Consider the following 16,234-nt stretch of genomic DNA (forward strand, 5'->3'; position numbering starts at 1 on the left):
ATGGGGTCTCACTGTGTTGCCCAGGCTGGTTTCAAACTCCTGGACTCCAGTGACCCTACAGCCTTGGCCTCCCAAAGTGCTGTGATTATAGGTGGAGCCAGCGTGCCCGGCCAGTGCCGTCTGTTGATTTGGGAGTTTGGGGCTGAGCTGTGTTTGGCCAGGGCTGTGGCTACTTAGCGTGGACTAGAGCATCTCTTGGTTCACACACTGACTGACCCTCCAGCCTTTTCACTGGCCTGGCCCTTCGTGGGGTTCACAGGTGTGTTTTTTTGTTTTCTTTCTGTCACCTTAGGGTTCCCAGACCACGGTTAGTAGAAGATATCGCCACAGCTCAAGCCTCACACAGCGGAGGAACCTTGAGAGGTTCTTCACAGGCCCTCCCTATCTGGCCAGGCCTAACTGACCCGCCTCCTGGGGCCCTTCTGCTGCGTCACCCTGGGACATTCTCAGGCCCTGCCTTTCAGTTCTTTAGTTAATATTTTTTCGTGCTTTGATCCTTTGTCCCTCCTGCCTAACTCTGTCTTCTTCATTGTGTAGCAGTTACGTGGTCCCCAAGTGCCATTTGTGGACTCCAGCATTTCCTGGGGCATCTCCTCGAGGTGGCCAAGTTCTTTACATCTCAGCTGTGGCCCCGGGCATGAGGGCGCACACTTCACTGTAGGGGCAAGATATCCCAGTTCACGCTGGCAGAGGCAGACCCTGTGACAGTCTCCCTGTACTATTCTGAAACGGTGTGCAGCAGTTTCTTTCTGGAAGGAAGGAGGAAGGGAAGAAAGAGAAGGAAGGAAAGCCCAGGGGAAGGTGGATGGAACTCCGAGCCACCCGGCGCCCGGCCCTGGTCACCGCGTGCTTTGCCAGGGACAGCTGACCAGACGGCTGTAGTCCCGAACCCACAGGCCACGTGCCTGGGACACTGCAGGCCTTTGAGCCTTCCAGATCCCTGCCCCACAGAGAATTTGCCATCCGTGTCCCCCACGAGGGTCCCTGTGGAGGGAGCAGTGCATCAGCATGGAGCAGGACGCGGGGGAGCCGGGCTGAGGCATATGCATGCCTCAGTGGGGTTCTGGCTCCCAGAATTGGAGTGAGGATTTGATGATGTGGCCATCCCTGGCTGGTCACACAGTTGTGAGGATGTAAAACAGCATTGATGCCTGAGGGTCCCTGGACCTCTTTCACACCCAGCTTCAAAGCCTTTTCAGGCATAAGAGCAGCAGCTGCTGCTACAGGTCAACAGCCCCAGAGCAGCGGAATCAGGACGTGCAGACGAGGAGGCTCAAGGCCTCGGGTTGGGGCCTGTGTACTGTGGGAGCTGACCTATTACCACCACACCGGCGGTGGCAGCTGCTCCAGTGTCTGCCCACAGTGTCGGGTTTTCTGATGCTTCCTGTAGCTCTCGGAGGGGATCCCTGCCCGTGGCACCCACGCAGCCCACAGCTGCGGTGCTCTTGAGTGTTACAACATAGGCTTCCTGTGGGTTCAGAGTTGGCTTGATGAGAAATACTCCAGACATTTGAGTTTCAAGATACTGGAATTTACGTGTGGAGGATTCGTGTGCATGGAAGGCCAAAAAATGAATGCATCTCCACGACCTTCTTTCCGAAAGCCACCTCCTGAATCAGTGAGGACCCTCAGGTGGGGAACGTTCCCTTGTGAGTGTCTGGAGAGCGGAGTGGGCGGCAGCTGGGCCCACTGGCTGCTTTGCCACAATTGCTGAACATCTCTAGATAGACTTGCAGAGGAACCTAGTTCTTCCCCTAAAGGAATAGAAACAGCTGGGTGTGGTGGCTCACGCCTGTAATCCTAGCACTTTGGGAGGCCGAGGTGGGTGGATCGCCTGAGGTCAGGAGTTCATGACCAGCTTAGCCATCATGGAGAAACCCCATCTTAAAAAAATAATAATAAAATAAATAAATAAATAAATAAGGAATAGAAACAGCTGGGTGTGGTGGCTCACACCTATAATCCCAGCACTTGGGGAGACCAGGGTGGTTGGATTGCTTGTGCCCAGGAGTTCAGGACCAGCCTGGGGAACATGGTGTTTACAAAATCACAGATTAGTTGGGTGTGGCTATGGCACCTGTAGTCCCAGCCACTGAGAGGCTGAGGCAGGGAGAGTCGCTTGAGCCCTGACCACGCCATTGCACTCCAGCCTAGGTGACAGTAAAATAAGTAAATGGAGGAATAGAAAGGAAAGCTGGCACCCGTCGTCTGTGATTGCATTCTATGGACAGGTGAGTTCTAACCACGGGGGTAGCATGGATGCAGCAGGCTGTGGTGCTGTTCCATGAGGCAGGGTAATTTGCTTATTTCTCTAAGACTTTGTGCAAGTCTGTAAACAGATTTGGGAACATCAGGTTGTCCTTTCCTTTTGACGGGTAATACGGAGATATCACAAGGTAAGTGGCCTGTCTTGCCTGTTTTTCAGGTTCTACTGCTTGTGTTTTTTGGTTTTTGAGAAAGTCACTACACTCCAGGCTGGAGTGCAGTGGTGTGATCATGGCTCACTGCAGTCTTGAACTCCTGGCCTCAAGCAGTTCTCCTGCCTCAGCCTCCTGAGTAGCCAGGACTATAGGCGTGTGCAACCATGCCTGGCTAATATTTTTCTTCTTTTGTACAGATGGGGGTCTCACCATGTTGCTCATGCTGGTCTCAAACTCCTGGGCTCAAGTGATCCTCCTGCCTCCCAGAATGCGGGGACTACAGGTGTAGCCACTGTGCCGGGCCTTCTTGTGTTTGAGCTGGAGAGATCATGTTATACCTGCGGCTGTGGTCTGTCCTTGTTGAAAGCTGTAACAGTGGGGTCGGTCCCTGTTATTAAGCCTGCGTCATTCTATCCATGGGCCGTAAAGGTGCACCTGGCTCCTGTGACTTGGGGTCCTTTCCCATGCCTCTCCCCAGGCCCCTTGGCCTCAGAAGGCCCCCACATGCCAGCTCAGGCTGTAGTTCCCTGAGTTGACAAAGCAGGCCCCATCCTGACAGACCAGCAGGTGCTTCTGGAGACAACAGGAAATGTGCTTGTTCTGCCAATAGAATGTCTGCTTTCCCTGGAACCTTGGGTGAGAAAGGGCGGGTGGAAGGTTGTCAGGGATGCCTATAGCTTGGATGCACTTCTGAGTTAGCATTAGGCGAAGGCCACTCAAAATCAGAGTCACGCTGTGCATCTGCGCCTTGCCCACCATTGCCCCATTAGAGTTGGTTGTACGTCTGTGGCCCACCCTTGTGGCTCCGGGTTGCCCCATTAGTTGAGGCCACGTGCCGTGGTCCCCACCACACCGAGGGTCATAGACCACAGCCGCTTAGCCTCCAGTAGCCTGAGTCCATCCATCCTTTCCTTTCACGTTGCTAGGGCAGCTGTTCACAGATGCCTTAGTTCTGGGACACGTTCCTTGCCCAGATTCTCGGTGGCTGCTTGTTCTCTTTTCATCGCTCCTGCTTCCCTGGCTGTTTTCCATGCTTGGTGCAGGCGGAGCCTCAGAGGTGGCATCAGGACATGCCTGCCCTACCAGGTACCCTGGCGTCCTTGTCACGCCCTGGGACCGGGCATGTGTGGGGGCTGTTTCCAGGCAGGTGCACTTTCTGTGCTCGGTCTGTGTGGCAGGGCCTAAGCTTCATCGAGTCTCCACGCAGGAGGTGTCAGTCCTCCAACTTGGGTTCTTTTTAAAAATCACTTAAGCCAGTCTAGGTCCTTGGCATTTCCATGTGAACGTTAGAATTCCTCCCCAAGCCTGCTGGTGCCTTACCCGGGACGGTGTTGAACCCAGAGCGTGCCGCAGAGCCAGCGGGGCCCCTCTCGCTCTGATCTCTGCCGATTCCTTGATTTCATGTTTGTTTTATTCCAATGACCACCCCCGCCCCCCGAGTCACTTCAGGTTCCATTTCGTGGTAGGAAAGTCTTGCAGTCCTCCTGGGCTTGCTAAGGTGATGCATAAAAATTAAGGTCCCTGGAGTTGTCAGGCGTGGTGTGAGTTCCCTGTGCTCAAAGCTCTCACGGAACACACCGGCCACTCCTGTCTACGAGTTCTGCCAGCAAGGAGCAGGCACTGGGCGGAGACCGCTGTGCCTCCTCACTTGCTCAGGGGCAGGGTCGCTGCAGGCCCATGTGCTAGCCGTGGCCCCCTGTGTGCCGTACCTGTGTTCACGCAGCCCACTTGGGCTCAGACGTCACATTCCTTTTCCAGGAGCTCCTTCCTGGCACCATGTGGTCCTCACTGCAAACCAGAGTTCGCAGTGCTTGCTGGATGGACGTCTTACTGAGCTTTTTTAGATGACCAGTAGCAGAGCTCAGGGCCTTCCCAAGAGAGCACGTGTGGGCCTCGTTAGGAGCATCTGCTTCTTGGTCCTATTCCCCCAGGGACTGCCCTCCCTCACCATCACCAGCTCCAGCGCCTCCAGGGCCCTGCGGCCTAAGGACTTGTCAGCGTTCTCCACCTCTCCTCCCTCTTCAGGGCTGGCTCTATTAGCACAGCCCTGCTGCTGTGTTACAGGTGTCTTCGTGGGGCCCCGTGGTGGGTAACTAGCGACAGAGGCTCTGGGGGCAGGGCTGGATGGATGGGAGCACTAACGTGTCACAGTGTTCTTTTTTTAAATTTTTTTTCTTGAGATGGGGTTTTGCTTTGTCGCCTAGGCTGGAATGCAGTGGCATGACCTTGGCTCACTGCAACCTCTGCCTCCTGGATTCAAGCAGTTCTCCTGCCTCGGCCTCCTGAGGAGCAGGGACTATAGGCATTCACCACCACACCCAGCTAATTTTGCATTTTTAGTAGAGACGGGGTTTTACCACATTGGCTAGGCTGGTCTTGAACTCCTGACCTCAGGTGAGCCACCGCGCCCGGCCTCCCAGTTTCTTTTCACTTCTGGCCTCTCACTGCTATTCTGTAATTAGCATTGAATAAACTCTGCATGTGTGTGGGCGCATAGTGATGTGGCGAAGCGTGTAACTCACGGTGATTGGCACATCCGTCATCTCAGACATTCACTGTTTCTAAGTGTTGGGAACCTTCAGTGTCCTGGCTGTTTGAAACTGTATTGTTGACTCGTCATCTCAGTGCTACAGGACACTAAACACATTCCTCCTGTCAAGCTGTAATTTCTAGTATTATGTCTTTTTAAAAATTACTTTTTATAGAGAACAGTGTCTTGCTATGTTGTCCAGACTGGTCTCAACCTCCTAGCCTCAAGTGATCTGCCTGCCGTGGCCTCCCTTGGAGTAGCAGGCATGAGCCACTGTGCTGGCCTACGTCATTGTGTATTCTCTGGGTCCACTTGAGTCCTGGTGAGGGTGAGGCTCTTCTGTCAGGTGGCTCAGTCATGTTGCACAGCCATAACAGAACACCCAAGACAGTAATTTTTCGTGGACAGAAATGGATCAGCTCGCAGTTCGGGAGGCTGGCGAGGGCCTTCTTCCTGTGCGCTTACGGGGTGGGGGGCTGGAGGCGTAGTCACCCTTTTATAATGAACTCACTCCTGGAATCATGAACCTGTCCTTGGTGACAGCATCAAGTTACTCCAGAGGGCAAAGCCTCCGTGTTGAGTCACCTTCTGAAGATGCCACCTCTTAATTAGGCCGCATTGGCAATTGAGTTTCAGCACACGTTTTGAAGGGACAATCGCTGACACCACAGCAGGGACCTTGTCTCTTTTGGAGTACTGGTGCTTGTCAGACATTGGCTGTGCACTGGTGTCTGGGTGCATGTGGGGGTCTCCTTGAGAGAGTGCTGAGCCAGCACAAGTCCTCTGGGTCACATGGGTGGGCTCAGCGGTGTCCCGTGCCTCCCCCAGGCCTGGAGCCTCCCCTGCCCTCTCGTTGAGCTCTAAGCCTCTTCCTCAGACCAGCTTCCTACTTCGGGGCAGCTGTGCTTTCTGGAAGCTGAGCAGCTTCTTGTTCATCCTTTTTTTTTTTTTTTGAGATGGAGTTTCTTTCTTGTCACCTAGGCTGGCGTGCAGTGGCACAATCCTGGCTCACTGCAACCTCTGCCTCCCAGGTTAAAGTGATTCTCCTGCCTCAGCCTCCTGAGTAGCTGGGATGACAGGCCCCCACCACCACACACAGCGAATGTTTTTGTATTTTTAATAGAGACAGGGTTTCACCATGTTGGCCAGACTAGTCTCAAACTCCTAACCTCAGGTGATCCACCTCAGGCTCCCAAAGTGCTGGGATAACAGGCGTGATCTCTTTTTCATCTTTTATGTGTAAATTCGTCTTCTGCTGTTTCTGTTGCTCAGGGATGTAAAGGAAAAGGGAACCCAATAAAGTCAGATGTCCACACTGTTGACAGGGGTTTGGCATCTTCCAGGGAACCCACCTCTGTGGCCTCGGCGCCATGTTGTGAATTCCCAAACGGGGGTCTGACAGCTGAGACCCCCAGTGCCTCTGGGTCCCTGTTCGCTGCTTGAGTCTCTTGGGATCCTGGTGTTGACTGCCATCTTTGTGGCTGCCCCAACTACGGGGTGTGCATGTTCCCAACCCTCATAGCTAGAGCTGTGACCATGCCTCTGGCTGAGCTCACGTCACTCCCTGGGGAAGGGCTGAGAGTGGAGCTCAGGTCCCTGACCAGGCAGCGTCCATGGAGGGGACTGCGAGCGGGAGGTATATGTGTCACACCAGTGCCCCTGGTCTGAGAGGGCTGACCCCTGATGGACGGGATGGGCAAGTGCCCCTCCCGTACCTCCAGGCACCAGGGCAGAGTGCACCGTGTGTTCCGCGTTTGTGGCTGGGTTCAGGTGCTGTGCGGTAGGCGTGTCTGTTGTGAGGCTCCTGGGACAGTGGGAAGGGGTTACTGTAGAGCTGGGTTGGGGCCCCCTGGGAGTGTGTGTGCACGCTCCCTTCCTGGGGTGATCTGAGTGGGTTTGAGGTTGGAGAAGTGCAGTGGACAGTGTGTGCGTAGCCTGGAGGCTGGCCCTGCTTCTCAGAGTACCACGGGGCTCACCGAGAAGTGGAGGTGACGGCGTCTTCCAGAAATGCGGCCGCCCACGAGGAGGACTGGTCTGTGCTGGAAGCTGGAGGTGCCAGGTCCCATTGGCACCTGGTGGGTGAGGGTGCCTGAGCAGCAGAGCCAAGGGGACGGTGTGGAGAGAGATTTTACAGAATCTGCTTGCTCTGTTGAGGGGCCTGTCCAGCTTAGCATCTGCAGGGTGGCCTGAACCCCAGGAAAGAGTCAGTGTTGGAGTTCTGAAGAGTCCAGAGGCTGTCTGGTGGCAGAGTTCTTCCCCTCAGAGGACCTCCGTCTTTTCTGTCAGTCCCTCACACCTGATTGGATGGGGCCCACCCAGTCTTGGCGGTTAGCTGATTTACTCAGAGCTGACTGATTTGAATGTTAGTCTCATCTAAAGAAGTAACTATACAGAAACATCCAGAGTAATGGTTGGCCAAAATCGGGGCACTATAGGTCACTAAGCTGGCACGTAACATTATCCATCGTTTGGAAGCTTTGCCTTTGGAATTACTAACGCAGCCTGGTTAGCTGTTAGCAGCCAAGCAGTCTCTGTCCTGCCCTGCACACCTCTGTGGACTGACCCAGGGCACAGGTGAGCAGCAGCCGTGAGAAACCGCGGTGCTTCTCTCCCAAGGAACAGTTGGCTCCCTGCTGCCTTCTGTGTGGGGATGGTCCAGGAGCATCTCCTGTGGGTGGGGGGGCAAGGCAGGGAGAACAGCTGCAGCCAGTCCTTGGGGAAGCCAGCAGAGCCATCTCCTGCCCCAGCCATTACTAGACTCAGCCCTTCTCCGCCAGCAGTGACATCAAAATAGCCTGTTTACAGGACATAAAGATGATGCCAGCTGTTAATAAAAATGCCTGCTAATCAGGCAGTGAACTTTCTGTAGTTTTCTGGGGGGGGCCCAAGGGCCCAGCTCAGGCTCCTGTGCCCTTGGCCACCATGGGCCAGTCCCTGGGGTCTTGTGGGAGGCCTCTTAGCGGGCGAGGGTTCATCTGAGAGCCTGGGGTTCTGACTCCCTTGTGTCTTTTCAGCAGCGGCAAGTCCTTTGCACATGTTAGCGACGCATGCGTCCGCGTCAGCCTCCCTGCCCACAAAGCGCCAGAACGGTGACCAGTCGGAGCAGCCGGAGCTGAAGCGGATCAAGACCGAAGACGGCGAGAGCATTGTCATTGCCCTGAGTGTGGACACGCAACCGGCAGCTGTAAGGGAAAAGGGTGTCCAGAACTAGCGAACGGGAGCTTTTCTTCAACAGTATCAACTTTGTGGTGCCAAAAGGAGACGTCGCCTCCCGCCAGCTCTCGGTGGGTGCAGGGCCCTGTGGTTGGACTTCACCTCTCAGCACTGAAAACACAAAACCCAGGTGGCCTTAAAACTCCTTAATTTAAAGACAGAAGTCACACTTGAACAAAAACTGCACACAACAAAACCTGATTTTGGAGACAGTGTCTCCCCCACCGAGCACCTGCTGGGCCGCTGCCTTTGGGCTCATCTTTTACCTATGAGCAAAACTCTCCATCCTCCCATGAGGACCAGACATCACATGTGGGGACGGCGCAGTCAGTACTAGGCCCTTGGGACATGGGAGAGCCCTTCCCACCACCCTCACAGTACCCACCAGGCAGTGGAGATGGTGTTCCGTTGCTCACATATGGAATTAGAGTATTTTGAGGTGTAGTTTCTTCACAGAATCATGGGGTCTTGGGCATTTCACATCACTCCATTTCTACTCAGACTTTTGAAATCACACAGGACCTTTCAGTGGATTTCATTTGGGGAAAAGAACGTAGGTTTTTGTTTCAGCCTATGGAATGATTTCTTTTTGTCTGTCTTGTTAAAGTTCAGATGAACTACTCTGTGGCACCTGCATATTTCCATGTTACAGCAGCTGCCTGATGAATTTCATCCACCTCCATTTCAGCATGTGGCTCGCGTGGACGGGTGGACAGACGCTGTGGCCACATGGAACCCTGAGAGCCCAGGGCTGAACTGGTGCTGGGAAGGAACTGCCGGGACTCACCGAGCTGCACTTAACTGTTCTCTTTTGGCGATTTTTTGTTGTTTCTTTGTGTTGACTGTCCCTGGCAAAATTTTCCACTCTCAAAGTAAAACAAGTCTCCTAAGTATTGTGTATGTTTAAAACGACAGAACCATTACTACTTCATTTGGGAAAAAAGATTCAGTCCTTTATCCAGGCCCTTTTGAAACTAAGATCCCAGGTCTCTCGTGGTGTGTATGTGTGTATTTTGGGTGTCCTCCTAGCTCTAGGCGCCCTAGAGCCGCCTGTTGCATGGCAGATTTCCCCATCCACAGTGGAGTGGGGGACATCTGGGCATTTCCTGATTTTTGGCAGGAAACGTCCTGACCTTTCGGAACTGAAGCCAATCCTGAGGCTGACTCCTCTACAGAAGATGAAAAGAGAGAGGGGGGGTGAGGGAATGAGAGTGGGAGGCCCTGCACCTCCTCGCCTGGCTCCGCTTTCCCGAAGGAGCGAGTGTGCTGTGCTGTGCTGGCTGAGGGCCGAGGAGCAGTGCCCTTGGAGCAAGGGCGGCAGCCTGATGCGGAGCTTTTTAATGTCATCATCGTAACGTTATTTATTTAAATGTAGTTATTTTGGTATTTAATTTTTTTAGCGAGGAAAAAACCTGTATTTTCCTGGTGGGATGAAATGGCTCAGAATGGTATATTTAGGCAATTTAAAAACTATTATTTACATAAAGACCAAATATGATGAATCTGTTGGGTGAATTGTGTGTGGCCCTCAGCATGGGGCTGCGGCAGCGTCACTACTGTGATGCACGTTGAAATTACTGCACACTAGCTGGATTATAACTCAGCTGTTTAAGAAATAAAAACGAAAGCATCACGTGACTGAGACCGTGTGTGTGAGCGCAGCAGACTACAGCGTGTGGAGGGAGTGACCCTCGGTGCAGCCGTCTGCATCTTCCAAGCACTTTACAGATACCTTGGAATGTATATTTTTGTCGTCTTACTCAGAAGGTTTGCAGTTTGTAAAAATAATTAGGATTCTGCTGTGTCCTGTGTGGGGTCATGACTCTCCACAGAGGGTCCAGCTCTCGGTCACAGCTGTGGGGTTCTCTGACAGGAGACCAGCTCTCGAGCAAGGTCACCAAGTGGGAGCGTGGCTTGGACACCAAGCGGATGCGTCGTATATTCTGCTGGAGATGTTTTTATGCAGCTGTGTGTGGAGTCAGGTGGATTCTCCCTGCGTAAGCTCAGTCCGTGAACTGGTGACTTCTGATCCTGGAACATGGACTTTATGGGTCTGGATCTGGATCTTTTGGGATCACAGGTAAGGAAAATGCCCAACTCTAAATGTTAAAGAATTTTTCTTTTTTTGCTGTAGGCAGCATTCTGCATCTTGAACACAGACTCCAGTGTGCCTCTCGCAGATGGGAGGCGTGCACACTCCTGTCTCCTCCTCACTGCCATGTTCGCTTGGCTTTTTCATGGGTACGTAGGATTTAAGAAGATCCAGGCGAGAAAGACTAGGTTAGCAGATTCCACGCCCCAGGTCTTCTTGCCCGTCTTGGAGGCACTGTTTTTACACTTTGAGCTCTGAATCCCCAGGAACTTGAGCACAGCAAGGGTCGCTGAGCTGCTGTCGCTGCAGTCCTGGCTCCAGTCCCTGGTGCTGGGGCTGCGGCACCCCCGAGAGGTCCTGTGTCGCCCTCAGCTGCGTCGCGGTGAACTCCCAGCTCTCCACTGTGTTCCTCCATGTCTTACTTTCAGGAAGTCTCTGCTTTGACCTTTGCCAAACTTCTGAGCTCCTCAGGGACTAGACTTAATTTCAGTAGCTTTGCCCTGAACCAAACGAGAAACAAACGGGAACTCAAGTGTGGCCCACGGTACATGGTGCACTGAGTATACGCCGCACGATCCTCGGCTTGCTCTCCTCCCCCTGCAGTGGAGTGCGCCTGTGGACAGTTGGTCTCCTTCAGTCTCCTCCCCACTCCCATCACTGTCCTCTGCTAGAATAACAGAGTAGTTGGTAGTCATGGCCAGGAGGGGGGAGGGGGGCAGTGTCAGGACTTGGGATTTCTGTGCTATGTGACGCAAGGAGATGAGTGACAATCTTCAGGTCCTAACTAACCACTATTCCAGAAGGCATAGTGGTGATGTGTGTGCAAAGGTTTGAAATTTTAAAAAAGTACCAAGTTCCTGAAATTCAATAAAATATTTTTATTAATTTTAATTGAATGCAGAGTATCATTTTCCTCTTGATAGACTTTTTCTGTTGAACTTGATGCTCTCCTCTGAGTACACTGAAGGCCGGTAGCGTCGGCCCTGCCCTCAGGCCAGCTCGTTAAGTGGGTGCCCACGGAAAAGGCGGCAATCACAGGCAGTGGCAGCCTGGGTCTTGATGATTTATCTGTGATGTCAGAGTTGCTTTGAGATTGTGTCACTACTTGGTCTGAACACTTTCTCTTCAAGCTGAGGATGGAGATGACTGCCCAGCACCTGGAGAAACATTTTCTCCTGCGATGAAAAGGCAGCTCTTCCGGAGAAGTGCTTAGGTATTCGGGTTCCCGTGCAGGAACACCGGTCTTTCTGCTCCTGGGACTGGTGTGGAGTGCTCATGTCTGTATTGTGAAGGCACTGTCAGGACTCACTCCAGGGTAGCAGGGAAGAAATCCTGCTGAGAATGATGGCACAGAGGCCACTCTGGGAGCTAAATGGATCCTAAATTTCATGTTCACTGAAAGCGTTCATAATGGAGTGCTGCGTTCCTTCTACTGATCCCCTAACACAGAACTGTCCAGCACACACCCTGTGAGGCTCTCTGTGGCAGGACAAAGCAGTCGTCCACTCACACTGTCTGCCAGGCCCACATCTGCGTGCTCTCGTGCTGTGTTAGTGGGTGTTGTTGGGAAACGCAGTTTGTTGCTCCCTTTCTGAGCTGTGTCCACAGCAACGAAAAATTTAGAATTCAAGGTGGGGTCTCAGGTGACCTCTGATGTCTGGCTACAGAGTTGCTGTTTTTAGAAACATCCTGTAGCAGGTCCTAATGGGCTCCACCACCCTGTCTTTCTGAGGGGTTATGACGAGCAACTGTGGACCGAATAAACAGATCATCTACCTCAGTCCTATGGAAAGTCAGGCGTGGATAATCTGTAGCAGCTGGCAGATAAGCAAGACCATAACTCATGCTAGGGGTGTCCCTGGCTGGGTCTGGTCTTGGACAGTCGATCAGAACCACACACTAGGGATGAACGTTAAAATGTCCAAGAGACGGCCCCCTTTCCCCTCATCTCGGGCAGACATGTCCCCTTCCCCCTTATCCCAGTCAGACATGTCCCCCTTCTCTCTCAACCCTGGGCAGAGACAGCCCTTTCCCCCTCAACCCCGGTCAGAGTCGGCCCCTTCCCCCTCATCCTGTGCAGAGACAGCCCCTTCCCTCTCATCCCTGGCAGACCGGGCCCCCTTCCCCCTCATACCGAGCAGACACATCCCCCCCTTCCCTCTCATCCCCTCATCCCTCTCATCCCCCCTTCCCTCTCATCCCCCCTTCCGTCTCATCTCCCCTTCCCTCATCCCCCCTTTCCGTCTCATCTCCCCTTCCCTCTCATCCCCCGCTTCCGTCTCATCTCCCCTTCCCTCTCATCCCCCCTTCCGTCTCATCTCCCCTTCCCTCTCATCCCAGGCAGACACGTTTCCCTGCTTCCCTCTCATCCCCCCTTCCCTCTCATCCCAGGCAGAGACAGTCACCGGAACCTCCTGCAGACACTCCCCACAACAGAACCCTTGACTCTGACAGGAATTGGAGAACAGGGCACCTGTAGTCCAAACAGCGTGAGGGAAATCCCTGTTCCGCTTTGGCCCCAAGCTGGACCTAGTCATAGGAATGGAACAGCAGAGAGGCTAAAACCTGGGCCTCTAAATCAAAGGACACAACAAAGGAGTTAGAGAGCCCCTAACGCTCACGGGAATGGCACCAGCCTGGGAAGGCGGCAAAGGCCCTGTGAACTGAACTCGTGTAGACTGGCCCCTGGGTGGTGCATGCCAGGTGTAGACCTGAATGGCACAACAGACGGGAAACTAGGCACACAGAACCACAGCCCAGGAGGAGGCTGCTCATGCGGTCAGAACATAACCCGGTTACCGGCCTGCTGAGACAAAGCTCAACATTCTGCAGAGGATTTAATAGGACTTAGGTTAGTCTCAAGGTATGCCAAATGTCTAGGGTACAAATTACTAAACATAAAAAGAGCCAGAAAACTCTCAACCCTCAAGGGGAAAGACCGCCTGTCAACTCTCACACGACCCAGATACTGGAAATATCAGATGAAGAACAGTTATTATAAGCACACTCTGTGAAGTGAGGGCAGATGCTCTTGAAATGAACCAAACAAATGAAAAAATTCAGTAAATAAACAGAAAAACTGGGAAACAAAAATGAACTGTGACTTGCAGGACAAGATCGAGCAGTCTGAGGTTTATGTCATTTGATTCCTAGAAAATGGAGTAAGGTGTATACACTTTTTAAAAAAAAAGTATTTTAGGTCAGGCCCAGTGGTTCACACCTGTAATCCCAGCACCAAAGTGTGTGGATCACTTGAGGTCAGGAGTTTGAGACAAGCCTGGCCAACATGGAGAAACCCCGTCTCTACTAAAAATACAAAAAACTAGGCAGGTGTGGTGGCGCCCACCTGTAATCCCAGCTACTCGGGAGGCGGAGGCAGAAGAATTTCTTGAACCCAGGAGGCAGAGGCTGCAGTGAGCAGAGACCTCACCATTGCACTCCAGCCTGGGCGACAAGAGTGAGACTCTAACCACCCCCACCAAAAAAAAAAGAAACATACAAAGGAACAGGACACCATGAGCCATTTGTGAGGTTGGGGCAGGGGACGTGGACAGAAGCCATCCTTGAAGAAGTCAGGAAATTGTACTAGACAAACAATTGTCTTAAATATGCTCCCGCTGAAGGGTACCAGGGACAAAGAACTAAAGAAAGCCAGGCATGGGGCTCACGCCTTCAGTCTCAGCACTTTGGGAGGCCACGGTCAGGCTGGGTAACACAGTGGGACTCTGTCTCAAAAAAAAAAAAGTCAGCTAGCATGTCTCTGGGTCCCAGCTCCTCCGAAGGTTCAGGAGGGAGACCGCTTGAACCTGGGTAGTTAAGGCTTCAGTTCACTGTGATCACAGCCCTGCAATTTAGCCTGAGCAACAGCGCAAGACACTGCCCCTCCCTGACCCCAAAAAGAAAGAAATATGAATAGTGTATGAAAAAGTTTAAAGAACAGAAAATAGAAATTATAAAAAGAAACCAAACAAAATATAGGGCTGAAAATCAAAATAGCTAAAATAAGAAATTCACTAGAGGCATTTAACAGTAGATTTCAGCAGGCATCAGAAAGCAGCCGTGAACTTGAAGGTAGGGTCAATGAAATTAGCCAGTCTGAGCAACAGACAGAAAAGAAAAATGGGGGGAAGAGTAAAGAGGAGGGGACCTATAGGACCATCAACCTATCAAAATAGGCCTTATGAGAACTCCCCGAAGCAGAGAAAGAGGAAGAAAACACTTGCACAGTCACTGAAAACTTCCCTGATTTGATGAAGACATGAATCTACACATCCAATATGCTTGATGAAATCCAAGCAGGAAAAATGCAGACCCAGAGCTCAACGTACACATGCGTGACACTGAAAAGCTGGCAGCTTTCCCTTTGTGATCAGGAACAGGACACCAGTACCTCCTTTGAGCTACTGCTCGTCAGCATGGTACAGAAGTCAGCCAGAAGGCCGGGCGTGGTGGCTCAAGCCTGTAATCCCAGCACTTTGGGAGGCCGAGGCGGGTGGATCACGAGGTCAAGATATCGAGACCATCCTGGTCAACATGGTGAAACCCCGTCTCTACTAAAGATAAAAAAAATTAGCTGGGCATGGTGGCACGTGCCTGTAATCCCAGCTACACAGGAGGCTGAGGCAGGAGAATTGCCTGAACCCAGGAGGCGGAGGTTGCGGTGAGCCGAGATCGCGCCATTGCACTCCAGCCTGGGTAACTAGAGTGAAACTCCGTCTCAAAAAAAAAACAAGTCAGCCAGAGCAATCAGGCAAGAAAAGAAATGCAGGCATCTACCTTGGAAGGGGTGAAGTGAAACTTTCCTTGCAGATGGAATGAGTATGTATAGAAACTTCCATAGAAACACACACACACAAACTACTAGCGCTGACAAATGAATTCAGCAGTGCTGCAGTGTACAAGATCAAGATAAAAATACACTGTATTTATATGCACCAGCAATAAACAATCAAAAAGGAAATCAGGCCAGGCATGGAGGTTCACACATGTAACCCCAGCACTGTGGGAGGGCAAGGCAGGAAGATCGCTTCCATCCTTGGAACTCCTTGGAGTTTGAGACCAAGCAGGACAACAAGGGGAGACCCCCATCTCTAAAACAAAATTAAAGATTAGCCAGATAGCCCAAGTGCACTGACTCACACCTGTCATCCCAGCACTCTGCAAAGCTGAGGCAGGCGGATCACCTGAGCTCCGGAGTTCGAGACCAGCCAACATGGTGAAACCCCATCCCTACTAAAAATACAAAAAATTAGCCAGATGTGGTGGTGCGTGCCTATAATCCCAGCTACTCAGGAGGCGGAGTCATGAGAATTGCTTGAACCAGGAGGTGGAGGTTGCAGTGGGCCAAGGTTGAGCCACTGCACTCCAGCCTGGGTGACAAAGCGAGACTCTGTCTCAAAAACAAAGAAACAAACAAAAAACATGAAGAAATTAGCTAGGCATGTTGGTGCATGCCTATGGTCCTCGTTGTTTGGGAAACTGAAGTAGAAGGATCACTTGAGCCAGGAGGTCGAGGCTACAGTGAGCCTTGATTTTACCACGGCACTCCAGTCTGGGTGACAGCCAAACAAAGAAAAAAAATGAAAGCATGGCTGCACATGGTGGCTCACGCCTGCAATCCCAACATTTTGGGAGGCTGAGGCAGGAGGACTGCTTCAGGCCAGGAGTAGAAGACCAGCCTGGAGAACATGGAGAGATGCCATCTCTACAAAAAAAATTAGCTGGGCATGGTGTTGCATGCCTTTAGTCCCAGCTACGTGAGAAGCTGAGGTCGGAGGATCACTTGAGCCCAGAAGACAGAGGATGCCGTGAGCCAAGGTTGTGCCACTGCACTCCAGCCTGGGCGACAAAAAGAAAAAAGGATAGGCAGCTGTCAGTACAAGCTGCTGATGGTAAATAATGTGAGGCGTGAAGTGCAGCCCTGTGCAAATACTGAAACTGAGGCAGAAAAATGCTGCCACTTTCTGGAGTCACACATCT

The 16,234-nt window shown here is 52.2% G+C and overlaps 2 protein-coding genes across 4 annotated transcripts in view; one reads left to right on the forward strand and one right to left on the reverse strand.

Annotated features, from left to right (window-relative positions):
* Window positions 1–11,146, forward strand: part of FOXK2 (forkhead box K2) — an 81,251-nt gene extending 70,105 nt beyond the window's left edge. For both annotated transcript variants that reach the window (XM_035302248.3, XM_035302249.3), the window contains one exon: window positions 7,965–11,146. In XM_035302248.3, coding sequence (XP_035158139.1) covers window positions 7,965–8,161 — 197 coding nt within the window. In that variant the 3' untranslated portion in view covers window positions 8,162–11,146. The remainder of the gene's footprint in view (window positions 1–7,964) is intronic.
* Window positions 1–16,234, reverse strand: part of WDR45B (WD repeat domain 45B) — a 63,158-nt gene that overhangs the window by 11,231 nt on the left and 35,693 nt on the right. Inside the window, exon 11 of one of the 2 annotated variants that reach the window (XM_008997977.5) lies at window positions 11,122–12,003. The exons of the other annotated variant lie outside the window; for it this stretch is intronic. Coding sequence (XP_008996225.1) covers window positions 11,991–12,003 — 13 coding nt within the window. The 3' untranslated portion in view covers window positions 11,122–11,990. Of the gene's footprint in view, window positions 1–11,121; window positions 12,004–16,234 lie in introns of those variants that run through there. 2 annotated transcript variants of the gene reach the window in all.

This window comes from Callithrix jacchus, chromosome 5 (genome assembly GCF_049354715.1).
Source record: "Callithrix jacchus isolate 240 chromosome 5, calJac240_pri, whole genome shotgun sequence".
NCBI classification, from domain to species: domain Eukaryota; kingdom Metazoa; phylum Chordata; class Mammalia; order Primates; family Cebidae; genus Callithrix; species Callithrix jacchus.